This window comes from Crocuta crocuta, unplaced genomic scaffold (assembly GCF_008692635.1).
Source record: "Crocuta crocuta isolate KB4526 unplaced genomic scaffold, BGI_CrCroc_1.0 scaffold190, whole genome shotgun sequence".
In the NCBI taxonomy this organism is placed as follows: domain Eukaryota; kingdom Metazoa; phylum Chordata; class Mammalia; order Carnivora; family Hyaenidae; genus Crocuta; species Crocuta crocuta.
The window spans coordinates 4,234,227-4,258,867 of record NW_027527955.1 but is presented as its reverse complement, the minus strand read 5'-3'; the positions used below and the strand labels follow the sequence as shown (position 1 = coordinate 4,258,867).

Sequence of the window (24,641 nt, the reverse complement as noted above, 5' to 3'; positions counted from 1 at the left end):
GGTCCAGCCATTCTCTCTTTGTATATTCAGTCACTCAGTGTTGTCAGACCTCAGTGAAGACGGAGAAGGTATCACTCTTGTACTGGTCGACATGCATGCATCTATCAACAGGGGCACATTAGAAGAAAGGCCCACAGCATCTGTGATTTGTTCAAACTCCCCACTAACAGCTCTGATGAGAAGCTCAGAGCCAGCCAAGGGGAGCTTCTCAATTTCAACAACTCCTTTACTTTCAAAACGGATGAAGACTGTTGGCCACATTGTGTTGGCCAATGAAGAGGCAGCAGATCTTGAGCAAACAGCTGAGGGCTGTCACAGAAGGAAAAAAAAATAAGGCTGCCCTCAAGGACAAATTTTAATGCTGATGAGGTTGGGCTTTTATGGGGAAAACAAGCTTACCAGTTAACACTTACATTTTAGACTTCCAGAAAGACAAGATCCTGACTTCATATCAGTGAAAGAGTATATGACTGTGTTATTTTGAAACAGTTCTTCCTGGCTTACTGAATAGGGCTGCATATTCCCAGTCTCAGTAGGCAAGAACATCTCCCTGGGTACCTGTGCTCAACTAGAATGGCTTGGGTAGCACTTGGGAATTGGTTCCAAAAGTTTGATTGCAAGATCAGATGGTACCTGGAGGGGAAATGACTTGACTTTGGGAGCAGCTGGTTATGGACAATGTTCCTGGCCCTTCTCGAAACACTCAGAGTTTTACAGCACAAACTCGAAGTCTCCTTTCTCTACACTGTGCCACCATGAGCTCCCCCATCCTCTAAGCTCTCAAGTCAGAAACCCCCACTGGTTCAAGGCCCCTTGTCTCCATGTTCTCAGAGATGGGTAGAGCAATGGATGCCGATCCAGTTTTAGCAGACCATTGGAAGACCTTCAGTGTTGCCAGTTGCATCGTCTACACTGTAGTGGATGCATAAAAGCCTGAAACTATCAATTCCTGTTGGCCAACGCTATAGAAAGAATGTGCAGCATGCATTGTTTCAGGCAGTGGTTAGTGATGGCTGCCTTAACACCCTCAAGGAAGAATTTAAGAATTGATTAAAGACCAGGGGAAACATTGCTTAATGAAGGTATCTAGCAATGGTTCTCAGCCAGGCACAGTATGGCCCCAGGGGAAATCTGGCTGTGTGTGGAGGCATTTTTGGTCATCACAGCTAAAGAGATGCTTCTCTCATCTAGCATATAGAGACCAAGGAGCCCTGAAGAGTTCAACTGACATGAAGGATGAAGGAAAGAAAAAAAAAACCAGTTTCAGGAAATGAAGACCTGGTGAAGGCACAGAAGAACTTTTCTTGCCTAGCATCAGGAGGCCTTCCCCCTTTTCTCATTTCCCCCAGGGCTGAAACTCAGAGACCACGTGACAAGCTGGCTGAGACCATGTGGACGAGAGCATGGGCAAGAGAAGTAAGATATGAGGAACGCTGTTAACCAGGCCAATCACCTAGAGCAAAACTGCCCCCCCTCCATCCCGTACCCCCATATAACTCAGCTGTTACATAGGGAAAATTAACTTTTGCTTGACTGTTAGGAAAAAAGAAAGTATTTGGAGAAGAGAATCATTCTGAGTGGCCACTCTTGTGATGGTAATACAGAAAATTCCAGCACCACAAGCCTTCTGCAGAGGTTACATAAAGGAGTCTCAGCCAGCGCGTGCTTCCAGAGCTGCTGCGTGTTCGTCTCACAGTGAGCAGCCCAGGCTGTGGGAACACGTGTGCGCCATCTGGAGCGTTCTGAAAAGTTGTGGTGGGCCAGTCTAGGTGCTGGGTTTAGACACGCGTAGCTGTATTTTTAGAAGGTACTTTAAAAATCTCCATTTCTGGGACTTTACTCTCCAGCTAAGCGACTTCCAGCTCAGTCTGCTACATACTTTATTTTTTAAAAACTATGTTTTAGAGTGTTTGAATCTTGACTGCTTTTATTCCAGACATGCTGCATATGGCAGCAATACTGGCTCCAAACCTCACAGCCTGTAGGGATGGGAGTTTCACCGTAGCGTCAGGATGGACTAAGAACCCAGGTGGCAGAGAAATGAAAGCATGGGATGCAGTCCTGGGTGGACAGAGGCAGACTGACCCTTCCTGCAAGGAGCCTACGTTTGGGTATCCTCTGATGGTGCTTTGAAGTGCGAAAATCATCATGTTTCCACAGGAAGTAAAATTTAGTGGTCTGACATTGCCAGCGATGCTCTGTTGAGTTCACCTTTGATGACCAGCTGGAGACTAAGCACGATAGTGAAAGCTTCAAAAACCATGAGACAGAGGTGGTGAATCCTCCAGGCCCACAAAGTGTCCAGAGAAAGCTGGACAACCATTTCTAGAGACAGGAGAGGATATTCATGAATTGAGGAGAGGGTTGATTGGTAATCACTGATAACCTTGGTATTCTCAGAAGGCTCCTTCCAACTCAGAGCTTATGAACATGCAAGAGCAACTTACTGGAGAGTTACAGACAGAGTCACAAGTTCTCTCTTGGCCATTGAGCTTGTGCCATTTTTATAAAACGTCTCTAGAACCAAATGTGCTTCCTGACTCTCTTTTGCATATAACCAAAGAGAGGAATGCTATTCCATTTGGAGGCTTTGCACCTTTGCCAAGTTGAGAGGGAGCTTGTCCTTGTAATCAGGATGGGGAGGAAAGCACAACACATCTATTGCTCATGATGGATTCTTCCAGATGAACTTGCCCATCTCCTGAACAGTTCTGAACAACTGAACTTAGAACAGATATCAGTTGAGAGGCCTCTGCCTGACAGTGCTTTGATTCTGGCTGGTTTTAAAAAGAGGGTAGAGGAGTAGAGACATACCTTGTTTAAGGACTACTCCCTAGCCAGCATGCAGCACTTCACTATTTGGGTACTAAGAGGCTTTTCCTTTGCTCTTCAAGATTCTCCAAAAGGCACAAGTGGGTCCCTCTGCAAGCTCAGGTGAAGTGTCGGTGCCTGGAGTAGAAGTCTGTCATCATGTCTCTTCTTAGCACCTTCCACAACACTGCGGCCTACCTACCAACTGTTTCTGAGTAGGGGGAGGATCTGCCTAAGTGGAAGTTCTCATGCCACTGAGAACATGGCCAAAGAATTTATTCCTTCTTCAGTCCCTTCCCTGTACATCTGCATCGTGGCTGTCTCTCTACATTTATCCAGTACAGGAGGCCTATTTCTTGAGTTGGTGTCCAGGACGAAGATGGGAAATGTTTTGACTTCTCTCTTAACCAAATTTTGAGGACATCTGTAGAGCAAACACTAATTAGTATAGACCATATGGAGAATGATACTTTCCCCCTCACGGAACTGTGAGTATAGGGACTTTCCAAAGCATAGATTTAACTAAACCTTGCTTTCTTGCTTATTTACTAGAATGGGTTCAGTCATCAGAGATCCAATTAATGCGTTTGATCTGATTTTCTGTACTTTGGGTAGGTTTCAACCTTTAGTACCAAGAGAAATTACTATCCTGAAGCTTCCTTTAAGTGGCTTACCTATAGTCTTGCAACATCGTCTTTCTTAAGGAGTATCTGTGCTGTCTGTCCATTATCTCCACTGCCAAAGGAAACATATCCCTTGTAATACAAGAGTGCCAGAAATATCAGAATGAAGTGATTACCCCCCAAAAACAAATGACCCTGCGAGAGAGGGAGAATGGTGGGTGCTGGTTTCTTCCTTGCCAGAAGTTGTGAAAATGTCTTTTGTAAGAACAATGTTTTACTGGCCATTTAGATTATTATTATTCATGATGTTTCTAAGTTGTGGTTTTAAGCTGACAAAGATTTTGGCGTTCTCTCCAAAGTAATGAAGCGTTTGTCCTTCTTCACTGCATTTTTCAACATTATAAAACACCATTCCCATTTAAACTAATTAAAATACATAAAACTCAAACTTTAATGGGAAAGATGGTTAGAGTCTTTTGTATTTATTTTTCCTAATTTATGGCTTGGAGCTGCAGTTTTCTCTAGTTGGTTTTATTTTGACCCAAGGAAAAAAGCAGTTACTGTCATGGTTTTGTTTCTGTTTTCTGTTATTCGATCCTAGCTTTACAGAATGATTTTAATCCATTATGTGACCCATGAAAGCTTTGCTCTTACCCTGAAGGCAAGAGGTACAAGCTTTATAATACTGGTAATTATCTTGCAGAGTCCATGACCCGCAACCTGCTTGCTACTTCACTATCACTCCACTTCTGAGAGTTCGTTGTTCTGTTCTGTTTTGTTTTCCGATGCAATAGGCATCTTGGTAGAATTGTAGGATTAGCATCTTCAATTTTTAACTTAATGTTGATTGCCATGCTTCCCACTATCTACCATCACTCACTTGTCTGTCTGCCTGAAACATGGGCACTTATAGCAATTTTCCAGCCTTTATTCACAGGTGGACAGCTTGCATAAGCGACAGCATCAGGTCCTGGGGTTGTAAGGAAGCCCATCAATCCAAGAGACGTGGGTTCTGATACAAGTCATTTAACCTCACTGAGACCTGGTTTCCCTCTCTGCAAAATGAGAAGTTGGATTAGTTCAGGGAATAGTATGAGTTCACAGAAGTAGTAACGGGATCAGTAGCAATTTGGGCCAATATTTATGGAGCAACTTTACACACTTTTTAATACGTCAGGACTAGTTAGTACCAAATGGAGTAGGAAGTGGGGGGAGTAATGAATGAATACTTTTGATAGATTAATAATATGGTGAGAACTATGTTCAAGAGAAGCCAGAGAAGCTATAGAAGCATGGCCTGAGCCCACGAGTTCTTTTCAATACTTCGAAAATCAAACAAAACGCCTACATTGGCTCTCAGAAGGCTGAGCTGCCTAACTAAAATGCCTAGTTTCTTTGTGGTAGCTGGAAAATGTCAACTTGCTGTGGTAAGATTGGTTCAATTATGCTGCTCCAGAGCCCTGGTTGGTAGTTGAAGCCATAACTAGTAATTCTGGCACCTCTGGCCAACAGCGTGCAACAAACCCTAAAATCAACTTTTTAATTCATGTTGCGGCTCACAGATGGGTGTTATTACCAATGTGCACCATCTGGTAGCTTTCTATTTTAACTTTTCATTCTTGCTCACTAGATGCTAAGCTCCTTAAATTATTATTTTAAATGGAGTGTCCTCTAAACATTCATGACCTAGGACAAAAAGTCTTGGTCATCCTGCCCTCATTATGATCCTGATTTTGAGTTAAAATGAAAAATTATTATTACTTAAAACGAATTGTTTCCTAAAACAACATTTTTCAAACATGAGTTCCATGAAATAAAAACCAGCCAAAGAGAGCCCTGTTTCAAAAATGATTTTGTTAAAATTATTGCTGGCTAAAAGACTCCATACTGCACTACCAGGTGGTGAGTATTTCGAGTCCCAAAACTTTATTTGTTCTTCATTATGCCTGCCGTGCTCAGCGCTTGGCACACAGTGGGCAGCTGATGGAAGTTTAATTGGAAGCATGCCAATGGACCAGCAGCACTACAGCCATCCGGTTTGGTGGCTAATGTATTTCCCAAAAGGCCAGGCCGGTGTCCAAGGCTAGGACAAATTCCAGGTTGTGTCATCAGTGTGGGCAGAGCCTTGAGCTAATTGGATGTCCTCTTCACAAGTTCCAAAGATCTGTTTTGTGAATTAGAACCTCCGTAGACACACCTGTAGAAGGTATTACCCCAAGGAAACAGTTTTTGCAGTTCTGGTTGTACCTTCTGATATTATTATGTTATATCTCTTGCTTACTTGTCTNCCAAGAAATGGAAGTCTATTTCAGGACCATCTGGCTAGGCTAGAGCAGCCAACGGTGGCCCAAGTAACTATCGGTGAAGCCTGGGCATGCTCAGTAATGCCTTGAATCATTTTCCCTCTACTTTTGGCTATGAAGCCACAAATACTAATACCTCAAGGTGGAATTTCTTTCATCTTCTTTTCTCTATTAGAAATCCTTTTCTTTTTGCCCCCCATAATTCAATTCCTAAGGCTCTGCGGGAGACACTCTCCATTATCTCCTATTTGCAGTCTTGCAACATATACATTCTTATACACACTTACATTCCTTCTTTACTAAACAATATGAACTACTTTGTTGGTTTGGGGAAATGGGAAAAGATGTTTATATAAAGCCATTTGGAATGTATAAAGGAAAAAATACATGTTTTGCGCTTAGAAAATTAGAAATTACATGAGGGCGCCTGGGTGCTCAGTCAGTTAAGGTCCGACTTCGGCTCAGGTCATGATCTCATGGTTTGTGGGTTTGAGCCCTGCATCGGGCTCTGTGCTGACAGCTAGCTCAGAGCCTGGAGCCTGTTTCAGATTCTGTATCTCCCTCTTTCTCTGACCCTCCCCTGTTCATGCTGTCTCTCTCTCTCTCTCTCAAAAATAAATTTTAAAAAAAATTAAAAAAAAAAGAAATTACATGAGTAGGGAAGAAAATTTCAACATCAAGCATCAGAATTAGAGCTGGAATTATTATGATTTCTTTGTTATTGAAGTCTAAGAAGATAAAAAATGGATAATGGGAAAGATAATCAATTAGACTTCATTTTTAAACTACTATACTTAAAAAGACTACCACATTTAAAGCTAATATATTTCAATCACTGCCTACACAGATAAATATTTATAACACGATAGACAAAGGGATAAAACTTTAATACAGCATGTATTCTTACAACCCAATAAGAAAAAGACATCCCAATTGCATATGGCCAAAAGACATGAACAAATAATAGGAAAAGAATACAAATGGCTAATAAGCATATGGGGGAAGGTATACAATTTTCTTGGTAATCAAACCAATTCAGATTTAAGGCAACAAAGTCCAATATTTATTTGGAAATTAAATATTTTTTTGAGAAGATAAAACCCAACCTCACTGAGGGGTTAGACTAATGACCACTCTTCTACTCTGATGAAAGTACAGTTTGGCTCAGCTTGTCTCGAGGGCAGTTTGTCAAAAACTTTTCAAAAGTCTTCTCTTTAAACTCACAGTCCCACTTCATTCAGTAGACTTTTTTAAGCACCTGCGATGGGCCCCCTGGTTTCCAGTTACTAGAAACTAAAGTTTGAGTGCCAGGGTTTAAATCTGTCCTGAAGAAATAATCAGATAACTGCATGCTCATTTAGAAGGATGTTTTTGTGTGATTATTTATGAGAGTGAAATGTTGAACCCAAGCTAAATGTCCAACAGTAAGAGTTTGAGTGAGCAGATTGTGATACATCCGTGTAGTAAAATGTCCCATTAAAGATGGGGCAGACATGCTCACAATATATCATGGTGTGTAAAAGGCTGGTAAAAGATCAACATGTACAGACTAATCCCAAAGTTGTTTAAATATAAATATAAAATGAGTAGAAAAAAATTCTAGAAAATTCTACTTTGTATACCACCCTCGAAAAGAAAATCACTTGATAAATGTTATTTTATATTCTCTATACTTTTCTATCTATAGCGATCATTGACTATCAATATAAGCATACAAGTCATTTTTTTATTATTAAAAGTGGTTTCTTCAGAACAAGATGTGTAGATTTATACAACGTAGTAATTGGTCAATGCAGCTCACTTAGAGGGAAATAAAACACTCTTTGCTGTTTAAGACGTTTAGTGTTGAATTTCATGAGCACAAACACCAAGGATTGAAATCTAATGAAAGCAGAGTTGTTTTATCACCTCAGCCCAGGAACTGTCCTACATGCACTGTTGTGTGGTGGCATAGGCTCACACAGTGCCCTGGGAGCAGAGTAAGGTCATCTCTTCGCTGATTTTACCTCTTATGAGCAGATGCTATTGTTTCTCACACCTGGTAAAAGCCCACCGCTCTCACTGCAAGGATTCCCAAGAACAGTCAATCAGAACCTGATCAGTGGAATCCTCCATCACTGTATATCTTGGTTTACGAGGTTGACCTTTTGTCTAACATTTTTCTCGGAAGAAAGAACAATTTATCCTGAAAGAAACACATGTACACAAATAACATAATAGGTGGGTGGAGAGATATCAACAAAAGCACCTCTTTACCAGCCTATGACTTCCAATCTATCCAAAATATTATTGTAAACAAGGTAAACTAGGAGGCTTAGAGTATTATTTACTTTGATGTCTAAGACGTCCACTGTGCCCTTTTCTCATTGTTTTCCTGATTCTTTTGTTATCGGTAAGCACTGGGCTGGCAGGAAGTAGGCATGACTGAGGGGCGCCATATGTTCCTGTCTTCCGGTTTACTGTGCATTTTGAATGGTTTGTGCCATGTTCCTGTAATGATGTGTGATTGTTGTTCTTCCCGCAGAATGTCGAGTGGTGAAGTCCACTTCTTACACCAAAATAGCTTCATCATCCCGCAGGAGCACCACCAAGAGCCCGGGACCTTCCAGGCGCAGCAAATCCCCTGCATCAACCAGCTCAGGTAAAGCACGAAAGGAGATGAAGGAACTGTCTTGTTTCTGACGCATGATGCACACAGGGTGTGTGAAGCCCAGCGCGGGAGGTTTTTAAGAGAGAGTAGATTCCGGCTTACAATTTTAGAGCATGTTGGAATGACGGAACAGATTTGCCAGAGTCTAGCATGGTAGCTTTAAGAAAAAGCATCACGCTTGGGAAAACTTACTTAGCAAAGACTCGGGAAACCCAGATTTGCCCACACATAGAGGTAGCCTACCAACTTGCATCATTTCTCACCACAAAGATCAGTTTTTCAGGCTAAGGGTGCCCCACGGCTGAAGTCTCTGTTAAAGCATTTATTCTACTTGGGACTGTTTTACGAAGAGTTTCCAATTTGTATTTGCTGAGCTTCTGTTTAACACACGTTTGACTGTGGACCCAGCATGGCTCTGGAGCTAGAAGCAGTGAGAGCGTGGAGCACGGAAGGCTAGAGTGACCCTGGGTCTGTGTCCTGCCTCTCGGTGGCTCCGGTGCTGGGGCACGATGTGCGCACTCACAGGATGGCCGTGTCAGCTCTGCCTCTTCTTTCTGTGGTCTTAAAAATGACATGAGTCAGTTAGAAAGTGTGATTTGGTTTTTGTTTGTTTGTTTTTCTTTTTGGTGTCAGGTATAAGGTCTATTTCACGATTGAAGGGAATCATTTATTAAATAATATAAACTGGTGACTGGGAATTATTAAATGATACGTACATCAGGGTGATTGTCCCCGATTCCGTGAAGACAGAGAAGCTCTTGCAAATAGATACAAAGACCTTTGGGGCCTACACAGGGGCCCTCTGGTTCTCACCGGCCTGGGCTGAGACAGAGCATGTGCAGAGATCTCTAGGCTGGGGCTACAAGGCCCTGCCTCTGGCATCACTCAGCAGCTGTTACACTGGAGCGTAAGTTATAACCTCCATACTTAAAAATAGAGGTGCTATGATGTTTTTCCTTAAAAAGTAAAGCCAAAACCTCCAAAGTGAGTCTCAGAAAAAGGAACTTAGTAAGCTGGATAGCTAGAGCACCCCAGGCTTGGTTCTCTAAGAATTACCTTCTTCCTGGGCTTTTACTGATGACAGCCTTCCCTAGACAGCTCTCCAAAGATCTTCTCCTTTGACACTCACCCTAAGGGAGTCCGCAATGGGTGGCCGCTGCGTCCTGCTCACAGCATGCCCTGCATCATGACTCGTCTGGGAATAAGTCTCAGATCCTGGCTGGCACTTGGGATGCAGCTTGTTTGCTCCTCCTGGCTTAAAGGTGGGCTGAGAACTCCTTCCTTAATAGGACAGAGCTCACCCAGATTGGGTGCAACTCTGAAATGAAAGTTTGTGAATGGGTAAGGCATTGAGACTCAAACCTTAGCAGGAATGTCACTTGGCAACTTGGTAAAGTTTGCCATCCTGACTGCTGCCCCCACCCCTCAGATTCTGACTAAGGTCGTAAGCCTATGTTTTAGCAAGTATTCTAGGCAGTTTTGATCAGATGGTCTGTGGATCATAGTATGAGGCGCAGTGGGGGAAGGAAGTGGTTCCCAAAATGTGTTCGCTTGACTAAGCAGTATCAGCATTACCTGAGCACATGTTAGAAATGTCGTCTTGATGAGCCCCTCCACAGACCCACTGAATCAGAAAGTCCAGAGGTAAGGGCTTGGCAGTCTGGGTTTTCACACGCCCTCCAGGTGATTCTGATGCTCACCCAATGAATTACAGATAACAAAAGGGAAACAAATACAGGAAGTCATTTGACTGCTAATCTGGGGTGAAAGATATACAGGAAGTCATTTGACTGCTAACATGGCTTGCTCATCTTCATTTATTGACATGACACAGATGACTTCTTTCTACATCTCTGCTTGCTTCCAAGTGGTGATGTCTATCTCTAACCCTTGCAACCCAGGAGCAAAGCTCCAAATACTATGCAGTATAGACCAAGATTACAATGACCCACCTTCAAAGAGCTGATTACCTGGGACAAGAGAGATTTTCTGTCTGAAGATCACTCCTTCCTTGGAAACCGATATTGAGGGATTCTTTCCCTTCGAGAGAGATACAACCAACACACAGAGATGTGGATCCCTACAAAATGACAGAACAGTGATAGAATTGCTGCAAGGAAAACTCTTCTGGGAGACCTTAGCTTGTTCATTAACCAGTTAGCAGGTTAAAACTGAGCTCTTTGGAGGATGTTCACTCTTGACCAAAGGACATTGCTCATTTTCTCTAAGCAAACCCAGGCTGTCGAATGAACCCTGGTGGAACAGTGAGGAAGAAGGATGTCATGGGCCTAGCCAGGCTTTTGCCCCTAAAATTTTGGCTATTTAGTATAATCATGGAAAGTTATAAAGGAGAAAAAAGCCCCACATTAACTGAAACTTCATTAATACTATTAAAAATGATGTTACAAAACAAAATTAGTCCCCAATCCTAAACAACTCTGACATTGACAAAGTTTCATCTTTCCTCTCTTCTTTCTTAGTATATACCATGAATTTTAAAATGTCAGGTATAGTGGAGGGAACATTTATTAATGGGTGATTGGCCAAAGTCTTATGTCTTTTACAGTATAGCTATTTCAACAGAATCAATATGGATTATTCTTATTGTTGTTAACAGTTTTTTAAATGATGATTTAGGCTTTAAAAATTTATTTATTTATTTATTTATTTAGAGAGAGAGAGAGAGAGAGAGAGAGAACACAAGTAGGGGAGGGGCAGAGAGAGGGGGAGAGAGAATTCCAAGCAGACTCCACACTGTCAGCCCAGACCCCACTGTGGGGCTCGAACTCACAAACCGTGAGGTCATGACCTGAGCCAAAACCGCGAGTTGGACACTTAACCAACTGAGTGACCCAGACACCCCTAATTTGTTTTTTAATTGAAGTATAGTTGACACACAATGTTGCATTAGTTTCAGATGTACAGTACAGTGATTTGACAACTCTATACATTATGCTGTGCTCACAAGTGTAGCTGCCCTCTGTCACCACACAATGCTATTCTAATGCCACTGACTATATATCCCCATGACTTATGCATCCCATAACTGGAAGCCTGTATCTCCCACTCCCCTTCACCCATGCTGCCCAGCTCCCCAACCCCATTGCCCGCTGACAACCTCTGTTGTCTGTATTTGTGGGTCTGTCTCTGCTTTTTGTTTGTTTATTCATTTAACATGTTTTATTTTTAAGGCTTTTAGGCAGTTAGATGTTCATGGGTTTGGGCAGAATTTTTTTTTTTTCCTTTTTTCTTTTGTCCTCATAAGTCAAGAAAGGGGGATAGGTCAGATGATTGTGCACATGTCAAACAATGAGTTCATGAGCTCTGAAACAGTTACTGTCTGCTGCTAAGGTTTCTACTATACATGCAAACAACAAGTGTCCTCGCACTTCCTGTCTGATTGTGGCATCCAAGACCGAATGGGGGAAAACAGGAGAGAGAATTTTTGCAACTCAGAAATAACCTTGTAAATAGTGAAAAGCCTAGTTTACTCCAAAAATACATCTAAAAGTTGAGTTTAAAAAAAAATCATGAATCTAATTTTAAAAAGATAATTATGAATGCAGGAAAGTATTTCACTTTAGAATTAACTGGTAACATAATCACTGCTCAGCATCTCTAAGAGTGTATAAATATTATAAATATAATACATTTAATTATAATCTTATAAATATAGATGAATGTATCATTTACCAAAAGCAATTTCAGAAATACTGAAAAGCAGACAGGCAAATGTAATGAATCTATTTGTATTCGTCACTGCCAAAATTTGTAACTGTTCTTTTTAGAAGTTTAAAATGGATAGGATGCATTGCCTCAAAATCAATAGATTGCTTCAAACAAGCATTTCAGTTTTCTACTGTTTCCTTGAGTCCTTTCAATTCAAGTGAAAATCTGGTTGATTTGAGCAGCACTAACTTGGAATTTGTGTTAGGTGTGCCATGCCGGGTAGTATCATTTCCATAAAAGAAAGTGGAATCCAAATCCATTCCAAAATTAAATTTCATTCAAAGTATACTTAACCTCTAGGTTGAAATTAATTAAATGACATTGATTTCATTTAATTTAACATGAGACTTTTATGCATGTAAAATTTTCAACTTCCTTCATTTTGCTTTAGAAAGTATGCCATACTTTGGTTATATAACAGCTAATGATAAGCAAAGACTGTCTCTTGATTCTGATTTGCTACCAAATCTTGTCGCCTTTCTCTGGATGATACTTATATAGACAGAGTTTACAGAGCAGTAATACCCAGTCACAAAATTGTCAATTACGTGAATGTTCCCAAGACCACTCTCTTTCCCTGGTATCTATGCCCAGAGTTTAGGAAGGCCAGGGGTATTTCCTTTTCTTTTCTGGGCAAACACAGCTGCTGGGTGTGGGGGAGTGCTTGTGTCAGTCCCGTCCACTGGACTAGCCTAAGACTCCCATCTCCACCCAAGCATGGCTTTAAAACCAGTGGAAAGGAACCATGAATTATCTCTATATTAATTGCATCACCATGTCCTTTTTTTTAATTAAAAAATTTTTTAATGTTTATTTATTTTTGAGACAGAGAGAGACAGAGCATGAGTGGGGGATGGGCAGAGAGATAGGGAGACACAGAATCTGAAACAGGCTTCAGGCTCTGAGCTGTCAGCACAGAACCTGATGTGGGGCTTGAACCCAGGAACCATGAGATCATGACCGGAGCCTAAGTTGGACGCTTAACCGACTGATCCACCCAGGCGCCACTAAATTTTTTTTAATGTTTACTTATTTTTGAGAGAGAGACAGACAGACAGAGTGTGAGCAGGGGTGGGGGACAGAGAGACAGGGAGACACAGAATCCAAAGCAGGATCCAGGCTTCCAGTCAGCACAGACCCCCACGTCGGGTTTGAATCCACGAGCTTTGAGATCATGATGTGAGCTGAAGTTTTATTCTTAAGCGTCTGAGCCATCCAGGCACCCACATCACCATTTTCTTAAAAGAGCCTGTTTGCTGTTTTTTATAAATCATAGAGACTAGAATGTGAATGATTTTACTTCCATGCCTCTAAAGTCCTGCTGTTGCCCCAAAACCATGTTACCATCATGAACCTGATTTTCCAACATTAAAGAATCCTTGTTTTCCCCTAAAGTATTAACTTAAAAATTTGAAATCGTTTCTGCTTCAGTTCAATTTCTGCTTTCAATATTCATCTTCCTACATTATACAGAGATTAAAGCATCGTGTAAAGTTAAGATTTGCTCAGTTTTCATGTCACGCTGCTGTTATGAGAAAACTGTTAACTTTAAATGATATCAGAATTTACATAGGATTTGTATCTCTTCGATGTTTTTCAATGCTCCTCACTGTCTTCCAAATATGATCAAGAAATATTATTATTTGTTATATAGTAATATAGTCTGTTCTTATTTTTTTTTAATTTTTAAAATGTTTATATTTTGAGAGAGACAGAGTGGGGGAGGGGCAGAGAGAGAGGGAGACACAGAATCCAAAGCAGGCTTCAGGCTCTGAACTGTCAGCACAGAGCCCGACTCGGGGCTTGAGCCCCAAATCCGCAAGATCATGACCTGAGCCAAAGTTGGATACTCAACCAACTGAGCCCCTCAGGCACCCCCAGTCTGCTTTTAGAGATGAGGAAACAGTCATGGCTGGGGGGGAGCTGCTTGACCCAGAGTGACAGAGTTAACAGTGGCAGCTCAGGGCTGACACCTGGGGCTTCATGTGCTCTAGACAATGAAGGCTGGCCATCCTTGATACCTGTTTCTTCACCTCTGTTTAATAATATTAAAGATTTGATTTTCAGGAAAAAACTAATACAGTACCTGGTTTAACATTGCAATTTACAACATCATAACACTTTGTAATAGAAGCGTAATAAGTATGAGTCTCAGGTACCAGGGTCCCAGAAGGTGAAATGATTCACTCCAACTGACCAACGGATGTATGGTCAGTGGTAGACAGAGGCTTTCCTTTGTAAGTCAGTGTTAGAACAAGAATGAGTATCCTCTCTAGATCTTCTCTTCATCCCTTACTCATTCTTCTTCTTGGAGCTAAAAGAAGCCTAGAGGTGATTTATTAATGTAATTTACATGTTCAGAAATATCAAGTGCAGATCTGCTGGTGGCAGGCATTTCCTAGGCAGTAATGAAAGAATGCAGAGATGAAAGAAACAGCCTCTGTTCTCAAGAAGCATACAGGTCAAGCCCCCTAAATAATTTATAGATAACATACTTCATATACCTGATGAATTATTATTAATCTCCTTAACAGAGAGAGTCCAAAAGGCAATTGGAACAAAACAAAAAAACCAAACCAAAACAAAACAAAACAAAAATCCAAAGAGAGAGAGAGAGAGAGAAACCAGAAACCTTAATGACACACAAGAAGAATAATGAGCCCCCAGACAATTGTGTGCTAAGACATTGAATGCAATTATCACTAAGAAATGGGAAAAATGGTTTTTAGTTGATTTTTAAAGAAACATGAATATATAAGAATATCATAAAGAGTGTTTAATATGGGTTGAATCTTTATTCATGCGTGTTTATCTTTGGAACACAGACGTTCGTAAAATATGTAACTTAAAAGTTAAGTTTTTTTAAAAAATTCCTTTATCTGTACAAGGAAGATATAACAAAATATCTCCAAAATAAGAGTATAATATAGTATATACTAAATTTATCTCAATAAAAATGGATAAAGTTTAGTTTTGCTTTATATTATTTTCTTAATATAAACACTTAAAAGCGTAAGAAAATCACAGTCACCTATCATGAATTTTCATTGCTGCAGTCCTCCTAAAAACTTACAGATTTCAAAATTTTGACCTCTTCCTGGATCACTTAGAAGAACTTTGAGGGTTTTTGTTTGTTTTAGAGTTTTATGCCTGTTTAAATGGATAGTCAACTTTTTATCATAGAATAACACCTACTTAGACTCTCTCTCTGTGGAAGCCATGGCAAACATAATAGAGCCCTCAGTGGATGCCAATTCAAGCATGAGTTGATGGACTTTCTTGTCCTTCAGATGTGTATAGTCCAAAGTAGAAATACTCCCGGCAACAACCATTCATTCACTCAATACGCATTGAGAATCCACCGTTGACCAGCAATGCTGGGTGCAGGAGATCCAAGGGTGAATATTTGACAGCAGGAAAAGCTGAGTGACTTAGTCATTGACCTTGTACCAAGACTGAAGCACCATTCTGTCCTCGCCAGGCTTAACACTTACTTGTATATGACTCTGGAAATCCTGCAGTTTTCTTATTTATGCTATTCAAATTCTCCTTTTTTACAGTTATGTAAAAATATTTTATGCAACATATGCAGATAAGACAGGAATCAAAGCTAGGGAAGCAAAGAGAATTTTAATCAGCTTTCTACTCCAATATGTCAACTTTTTAGATTTATATCAAGCACCTTCGAAGGCAGATTTATAGCTATTATTTTTTTCTTAGCTCAGTCTTGTCCTATAATATAGATTTCACCTTATACATTCTATGGAAGATCTTTGATGCTTTGGGGTTCCAACGGAATTCTTAAAAACAAAATCCACCAAGAAGATCAAGGGGGCTGATGATTCATCTCTTGCATTTTTTTGAATTTTTTGTTGCATATAAAGCTCAGCCCTCTTTCCCTGCTCCCATCAGGTGTCCCTAGTGCTCACCCTCAGGAGGCGGATATCTCCAAAAGTGCTTTGCAAAGCTTTGAACCATTATCTTGACCCCATATCATGACTGTCTTTGGGGGGTAGGCAGCACCCTACATCAGTTGCCTTTATGAACTCCTCATTGTACATGCCCCATGTTAATTAAACATTTCCTGAGTATCATCTGCTGTGTTCCAGGCATGTATTAAGTCCTAAGGATATGAAGATGATTAAACCACCATCCTTGTCTNATGTTTATATATGTATGTGTATATATATATATATATATATATATATATACATACACACACACACACACCCCACTTACTGCAATTGTGTAGAAAGTACCATGACAACCCAGAGGTAGAAAGGGTTAAATCTCATTTATGGAGTAAGAGAAAACTTCCCAAATTGGGACTTGAGGATCCTTCCAGGATAAGAAGGGCCAAGTGGGCCTTCTTACCCTAGAGGTAAGGCACAAAAGCATGAATTTATGTGGCATATTTAAGAAACAGTTGTAAAGTCACGGATGATAGATTTGAGGAAAGGGTTGGAGAAGAAGATGGTGGACACGTTGGTTGTAGTCATTGCACAGGCCCCTAAGGCATATTTTTGTTGTAGGTATTAGAGGGTGAAAGAAAATGTAAGGGAAGACCATCATTTGATTTTTATTGGAATTTTAGAAACAGTGGTGCGGTGGTAGAGAGGAGGCTACACACAATGGGCCGAGTCCCATGGAAGGCTCCATGAGGCCACTGCAGTCATCCCGGAAAGAAATTGTCAGGCCAGAATTTAAACAGCAATGTTGGGAATGAGATGGACTTTGAAAAGGCCATGAACCGGGAATTTAACTGGATGTGGGGCCATAAGAGGAGAGAGGACTCAGAAATGAGGAGCAGCGTTGAGGGGTGAGGAGAGGAGTGGTAGGGAATGAGTATATTTCAGACATTTTGAGTGTGGAAACATCAGTAGGCAATTAGGAACGAGTAACTGCATTTAAGTCAGATTGGAGCCAGTGGTGTCTCTTTGGGAGACGCTGGCATATAGTAGTGATTTAAATAATAGACGTGTAGGATGCCTCTCCCTCTACCCCAGTGAGTAAAGTAAGGATGGTCATGGAAGCAAGGTGATCGTCCGCGCTTCTCAGAGCACATCAGAAGAGGCTGGAGAACCAAGACAGAACCGTGACAGAAGTCAAAGGGTGGAAAGTTTCAAGATGAAGGGAGAGGCCAGAAATCTCTGTTGTTAAGTGCGGTAGCATGAGAACTGAGAGGAGGTCCCGGGACGCAGCAGTGAGGACACCACTGGTAACCTGGGAAAGCTTCATTTCAGCAGGCAAGCCCAGTGGCAGGGGAGCGTCCTCTGGGCATGTTGTCCCTGGGGGGGGGGGGGTGTCACTGTGGAACTGCTCCAGGGCTGACCCCCAGGCTCAACTTGAAGGGGAGGCCGTCCTGCAATTCCCGGTGGGATGAGGGCAAAACACCCACATGGGGACCCAAGAGCTACAGAGCCCTCGGTCCCAAGACCCTCATCCACCCTGATTCAAGGTGCCCTGAATGCCCTATTCCCTCGCAATGACCACCGCCTGTTCTGCGATCCCAGTTAACGCATTTTCGTAATTATAAGTCAGAGGTCTCCAGGTGATGCTGTTTTGTTATCGAATTCCATTTTTTTTCTCCTTTCCCCCCGAAATCATCTTTGACTCCTTTTCCCCCCTTCCCTTCTACATTCAGTTTGTCCCAGTCTTTCCGGCTCCCCCTTTGCAGCGCTGTTCCAGGACTCCGGTTTCTCACAGGCTGCAAAACCTGCTTGCCAGGTGACCTCTTCCTCCCTTTGTCTTCTGCCCCGTACATCTGCCCTGCACACTCATGTCACACTTGTTGCCATTACTTATTGTCTCCCCAAAAGTCTGAACTCTTTATTCTCATATGAAAACCTATCTTGATTTGGCCCCCACCTTCCTTTCCAGCTCAATCTCCCATTTCTCCTCTGGACTTGTGCTTTATCTTATGAACTAGCTTAAATTTCTACCGGATGGATAACCCTTGGGTTTTCCACTTGGTACCTTTTTTTAGTCCTAGAAGCCTTCTTTTGCCCTTTCAGCTGAAAAGAAGGCACGCACTCAGTTGGCCCAGAGGACCTCTGTGAAACATCCCCTGGTCACCTCACTCTTTAGGGTCTTCTCCATCCCTACAGTCTTGTGACAGTTGATTTGGCTCCTGGTCTATAGTTGACATATCATATCATCCTCATAGGTTGTGAGGTTTCTGAAAGCAAGAATTCTTTACACATTCCATAGTGCTTCCAAGTTCATGGTAACTGCTAGGTAAATTGACCAGATGAGTGGACTGAGAAATACTGGGGTCTGTTCAAGTTGCATAGGTTTCCTGGTGTTCAGGGTCCGTTTTGTAAGTATTTATCTAAAAAATTAATTCATAGAGCCAGGTCCTTTCCTGAAGCCCCACAGTTCCTGTCTACCTACAACAAAGATGTACCTTCATGAGCCAGTTTCCATTATTCTTAGCAGACAGTCCCTTTGAATTGGGCCCATTGATTCAATTTAAGAAGACAATGTAGACAAATGGGGAAATTCAGAGTTCTGCCTTACTTATGAGTTGAGCATCTATGAAGACAGAATTAGGAAAACACATCTTTCCCTGAGAGTTCCCCCACCTCTACCCCATTAGATGTCTGTTTTCTCTTGGCCTCATTTGACTCCATCTGCTTTTTGCTTCTTTCTTCTTCTTCTTCTAATCCACAGTGTGGCACGCAATGGACAAGGGCTGGGAAAAGAGATTTTAGAGGATCTACAGCCTCCTCTATGAGGAGGAATGAGGGAAAGTCTAAGGCAAGCAGTCAGATCTCCCCAACAACATGCCTAAATCACGACCCCCTAAATACATAACCGGACTCCCATATGTATGCAGACGTTCTCTCCTCTCATCGCTGCAAGTGTAGCTTCATAAATAAATGAGCCACCTTAAGTGCAGAAAGGAAGTTGGGAAAGGACAACATAGATTTTCATGTCTAGAAAGTTACCTTGTAATTAGATAGTTTTGCTTGGACACTGCTCTGGTTTTAGGACCAGTGTGAGACAGTTAAACATTTAGCTTCCACATGCGGTCTGAGACTTTTAAGAATGAAACTGTAAAGAGAAGAAACTCTTTAAGTTTACAAAGTCTTTGCTAAATTAATATACACTGACACCTAGTCATTTCAAAGGTGCAATAGATTAGTAAAGGTAAGCCAAGTGTTCCCAGATTCTAGGGTTTTTTTTCATAACGTTCATACTCAGTTACAAGTTTTGGGAGACAGAGGCTGATAGAGTCAGGCACAAAGTAAGTGTATGGCCGTATGCTGTGTGTGTGCTGACTGGTTGATTATAGAGCCCTGAATTATGGCTTCCATGAGTAAAATAGAGTAGGGTCATCTGTTTGAAATGATAAAGGAAAAGGTGAGGCTGGATCGTTTATGCGGAATAATGCCCTGTGACCAGTTCATGCTGTTGTGTTCCCAATGGGCTTAGGTGATGGCCCGATTGGACAAAAGGCAGGGACACAAACTAAGGGTTTTTAAAGTCACCTCCACAGATTTTGTACACAGCTCTTTGGTGGACAGTTATGTGATTGATCATCATGGGATCTGTGAATAATCCAGCCTAAAGTTTAGCACTTCTCCCCCAGGAAGTAACAAGTAGAGCAAAGGATTCAGGATTTAAGGTAAATGTACCCTGACAGATCTGAGTAAACGAAACCCGTAACTGGGTACAAGGCAGCAGACCTGATGGATCCTTCAGTAATTCAGACATAGTTTCTTTCACATTGAAGTAATTAATTGTTAGACCCGCTTGGCCACTTAAAAACATCCATTTTGAGTTGAATTTTTCCCATTCGAAATGCAGAACGCTTTAATCAAGCAATACTTTACTCTGTAAAGTAATGCCATTTGTTACTTGAATCTTAATAAGTTCTATTAAATAGGTGACAAAGCCTTTTTTATTGGCATTCAGAGACTTCTGGTATCACAGGATAAAAAACAACTCAATTCAATACATGTGTCAGACTTACTTAGGAAATAAAATTATGTATTCCAGCAGTGATTCAACAACAAAGTGTGTGATATTGTCTGGATGTCGAGAACCACTTCAAGAAGTTGCTAATGCTTTTTCGGTGGCCATGAGGAAGAGTCTGAATAGAACTCTGACCCTAAGAACACAAGCCATTCCCAACTTCCAATCAGGTTGTGTTCCCAAAATGTTTGATTGGAAATGGCTTGTTTGGCACTCGAACTCTGTTTTTCGGGAGAGATGGTGACACAAACAGAAGCTTTGAGTCAGTGGCTTTAGATGAAGGAGGCGCCCCAGTGATAGAGAAAGGAACCTAGAGTCCTTCGCCCTGCAGACAGGGGACACGAATTCTGGACATATCCTGAGGTGTCAGGACAGGCTGCTCACGGGGAAAGTGTGCAGTTCCTTGAGAAGACATAAATGAGGTTCGCTCTAGCTCTGCCACCTTCCAGCTGTTCACCTTTGGGCAAATTACTTCATGTAAAACAGGAAAAATTATACCCACTTACACTGCGGAATTGATGTCATTTAAGATGTTTCATCCAACGTGTCCAAGTTCTCTGTCCTTCTAAACTTGTTCCCCGTTTTCTTGCCTCAGTCCTCTCATACGTCCTATGGTTTTGAATCTCTGAAATCTCTCCAGAATGTTTCCATTAACCTCTACCCTCACTGCAGCACCCTTCACCCAGCCACACCATCACTCTGACCGTAGGACACTTAATGGGCCACACTCCCTCCTGTCTACCCATTCTCCGTAGGGATATCCCTGAGCCCATTATTCTTCTCCCCTAATCCATTCTTGACAGGCAAGAGCTCTTGAGAGCTTTTAAAAATACAAATCTGATCCCCTGGCTCCTGCTTAACACCATTCAAGAGCTTATCATTGCCGTTTGGGTAAAAATCAGACTCCTTAACATCAACTGTAAAGCCTTGCATTATATGACCCCTACCCATTTAGGTCTTTTCAATTTTCAACTTTTCAACTGCTCCCTCCTCCATGCCCAGCCACGAAACAGGCGGTCCCCTTGCCTTGGAACCCTTTTCCTTCATTGTACGTAGGTGTACTATCCCCTTTCACCTACAGAATGGCACTAATACTTGGGTTCGGTTTCATTACCCGCTACTCTCTCTCTAGGGTGTAGGGCAGTTTTGACCCCATAGTTAGGATTTCAGTAGCAGCCCTCAAGACAGCCTTCCTCAAAATACTTTATTGCGAGTACTAGTAGTTGCCTGGTTCCCCTGCAGGCTAGCAGGCTCACGCCATGTGGAATGTGGTGGCGAAGAGTGCAGATTCTGGTTTGTCTTGGTTAGATGTGGGGCTCTGCCCCCATCTTTGCTAGTGAAGTTGTTTATCGTTTTATGCCTCAGTTTCCTCTTCTATAAAATAAAATAATACTGCCTGCCTCAAAGAGTTATTGTAAGCTTTAAATGGGCTAATGTATGCATATATGCTTGTAAATACATATGTAAAAGGTTTAAGTGCATTAACTGGTCCATAGAAAATAAGTCTTTAATAAACTGAGATGCACGCATCACAGGTACTTACCAAATGCAGTCATGTTGCAATTTTGTTTTGCTTTTTAAAAAGGCTAAGGTGGGGGCACCTGGGTGGCTTAGTCGGTTAAGCGTCCGACTTTCGCTTAGGTCATGATCTCGCGGTTCGTGGGTTCGAGCCCCGCGTCGGGCTCTGTGCTGACTGCCAGCTCAGAGCCTGGAGCCTGTTTCGGAGTCTGTGACTCCCTCTCTCTCTGACCCTCCCCTGCTCACGCTGTCTCTCTCTCTCTCCTAGAAATAAATAAAACATTAAAAAAAAAAAAAAGGCTAAGGCAGTCCTCCAGGGACTCCACTTTCTCTTTTTCTTTATTTTCCATCAGCTTGATAAAATTACTGAATCAAAAGTAAAAAGAAATGTTAATACTCCGTTTGCTTCCCCATTTGCCCTTTTTTCCCCAGTCTGTGTAGCCTTTGTGCTCTTTTATCCCCAGCGTGTGTAGCCTTCAGGTGTGACGTAGAGATGTAAAGTGGAAAAGTGGACACAGAAAATATTACGATCCTAAAACTTGTCTTCCTGTCAACCGCTGGCCTTCCTGGGGACCTCTGGCCACAGTTCTTTAGTTCTTGTCTATTTCGGAGCCCTCCCTAGAGAGGCCGGTGGCCTGAAGTCCAGCGTGAAGAGGCCTGACCTCATGCTCATTCAACACAGACCGGGCTGTTGAATGCAAGCCCATGAAAGCATTGCTTCCGACTCCAGTCTGCACTCTCCTCCAAAGTTATTGTTTTGAAGGAGTCACCGAATGCATTTCAAAGGCAGAGCTGCACATTAGTGCAGCATGGGTGATGTGACATTTTTTAAAGGTCTTTAGAGAAGATGACAAAACAGGGCGCTTCCCACTCTCACGGGCGCTAAGTTTTGGTGCAAACATTGTGGGAAACCAGTAAACAGTGCAGCGAGCCACCGAATTTGGTGAGGGTGTACTTATTACCAGGTACTCACCAGGTTTTAGAAGTTATTGTCATTATGATTTTCGGATGAGTCACTGGGCGTCTTGCCCCCGGGAGGCACTTCATTATGATTCAGAGCAAAGTACGGAAAGGGCTCCGCTGGCTTCCGGGAGTTAGTGGTGTCGGGGGTGGGGGTTGCCACGGCTCTGCTTTGGCATGAGGCTTAATTGACACCTTTGATGTAGCCTAAGACAGAACCCGCACCTCCCACTGCTGCTTGGAAGACGTCAGCCTTACGCAGAAAAGGCATCTGCTGATGAATCCTGCATCTCATTCAGCCTGCTCTGGGAGCAGCCTTTAGCCATCCTTAACTAATCCAACTGCTTCCCAGTTCCGCGGGTGCTGGGCTTAGTGCTGAGAAGCGATTTCGCCTCTTGATTTTGCCAGGTTAAACACTAAGACTGTGTCCATGTTAGAACTCATAGAAGGTAAGTTAAAGGCATTCTTGCTCTCCTTCCTGGAAAATGTTTGTGTGCACCCTCAAGAATGTGTGTGTATCTCACTGCAAATTCTGCTTCATTGACTGTGGATGTAAAACGTGTGAAAATGTTGTCCTGTTTATGGGTAAGATAGTGGCAACCTTCTGTATCTTTAAAAAGTCGTGTTTCTAAAGCGTGTTATCAGTTCCTAGAGGTGATGTTACTCAGAGAAGAGAATGGCTTACTTGAGTTCTGTGTCTTTGATTGCCTTTAGTGATAATGTGGTATAAGTGTTCGGAGTCCGGCAGAATTCCCGTGATTTAAACCTGTCAAAAAGCAACTTGTATTTTCAGCAGCAATAGAGACAAACTGTGAGGAGTTCCTGAGTGTCTGTGCCAATTAGTTTGTCCTGTGAAGAAAGATCCTTCAGAGTTAGGCCAGAGGGATGTGCAGGGCACAAGTGGATGCAGGAACTTCTAGAAGCGAGTTCTTAACTGTAAAAAGATAGTGATCTCTTTTAACAAGGCACTGGGAACATCACTTGTGAGCTGTGCTGACATTCGCCCCTACTGGGCGGTGCTCGGAAGCTAACGGACAGAATTAAGGATGAATCCCACCGAAAGTGTCTCAAGACCTTAAGCACATGTCTAAAATCTGTCAGCACAGTTAAAGGCACCATTTAATAAGTTCATCAGGAAAGTTCGCCAAAGTACATTTTTAAAGATTTTTATGTAGCCTGATGCTATATTAAACCCAGGATTAGCAAAACTGTGAATTTCTGAAGAGGGTTACTCACTGATGCTGCTTTTCAGGGCTACAGATAAAAAGGTGTCTGGAATTTTAGCAAATACCCCTTTATAATTATTTGCTTCTATGAGAAGATGATTTGTCATGAAAATTTTTAATAAGCGATTTTTTTTTTTCTCTCTGTGGTACTCTGATTCTAGTTAATGGAACCCCCGGTAGCCAGCTGTCTACTCCGCGCTCGGGCAAGTCGCCAAGCCCATCACCCACCAGCCCGGGAAGCCTGCGGAAGCAGAGGGTAAGGAAATAAGCAAGCTCTTCGTTTAATCCTTGCCTGAGCTTCTGCCCAGGTGCCAGCTCCTAAGAGCGCTGCTTGTCTCTAGGCAACAACCAGGTGAGGGCAGGTCACTTACAGGGGCTGTGATTTCTCTTAGCTAGAACTCAGGGCTTTCATTTTCTCTGAATTTGCCCGAATCTTAACTCTGACAACAATAAACCATCACTGGTTCCTTTTTAAACACCCAACTCTTTTTGTCCTGAATGGCCGGAGACTTTATTGGCACTGGTTGGTAAGCTTCTTTGGTTGTAATGAGTTTCATTAGACAGCATCACTAACCATCAACCTTCCTTAAGAAGGAAAAGGAAAAGTGCTGTTTTGGAGGGGCGGGGGGCTGTGGTGGGGAGTTGCTTTATGGTACCGAATGGTGGTCCAGAGCAGATTAGGGTCCCTGGCATGGGGGGAAGACATCCGTAGGACACGTGTTTTTGTGAATGAAACCCCACATCGAGTACCTTCTCCTGTTCATCACTACTTGCTTTTTCCCTCTTCTTCTTCTTCTTTTTTTTTTTTTTTTTTTTTTTTTGTTTTTTTTTTTTTTTTTGT

General features: G+C 42.1%; 1 protein-coding gene across 5 annotated transcripts in view; it reads left to right on the top strand.

Moving 5' to 3' along the window:
* DCLK1 (doublecortin like kinase 1) overlaps positions 1-24,641 on the top strand; it is a 396,113-nt gene that overhangs the window by 291,360 nt on the left and 80,112 nt on the right. For 3 of the 5 annotated variants that reach the window (XM_077752540.1, XM_077752541.1, XM_077752543.1), the window contains exons 1-2: positions 22,886-23,023; positions 23,962-24,056. In XM_077752540.1, the coding sequence (XP_077608666.1) occupies positions 23,005-23,023; positions 23,962-24,056 (114 nt within the window). In that variant the 5' untranslated portion in view covers positions 22,886-23,004. Of the gene's footprint in view, positions 1-8,261; positions 8,379-22,885; positions 23,024-23,961; positions 24,057-24,641 lie in introns of those variants that run through there. The other 2 variants (XM_077752539.1, XM_077752542.1) reach the window with 1 other exon arrangement.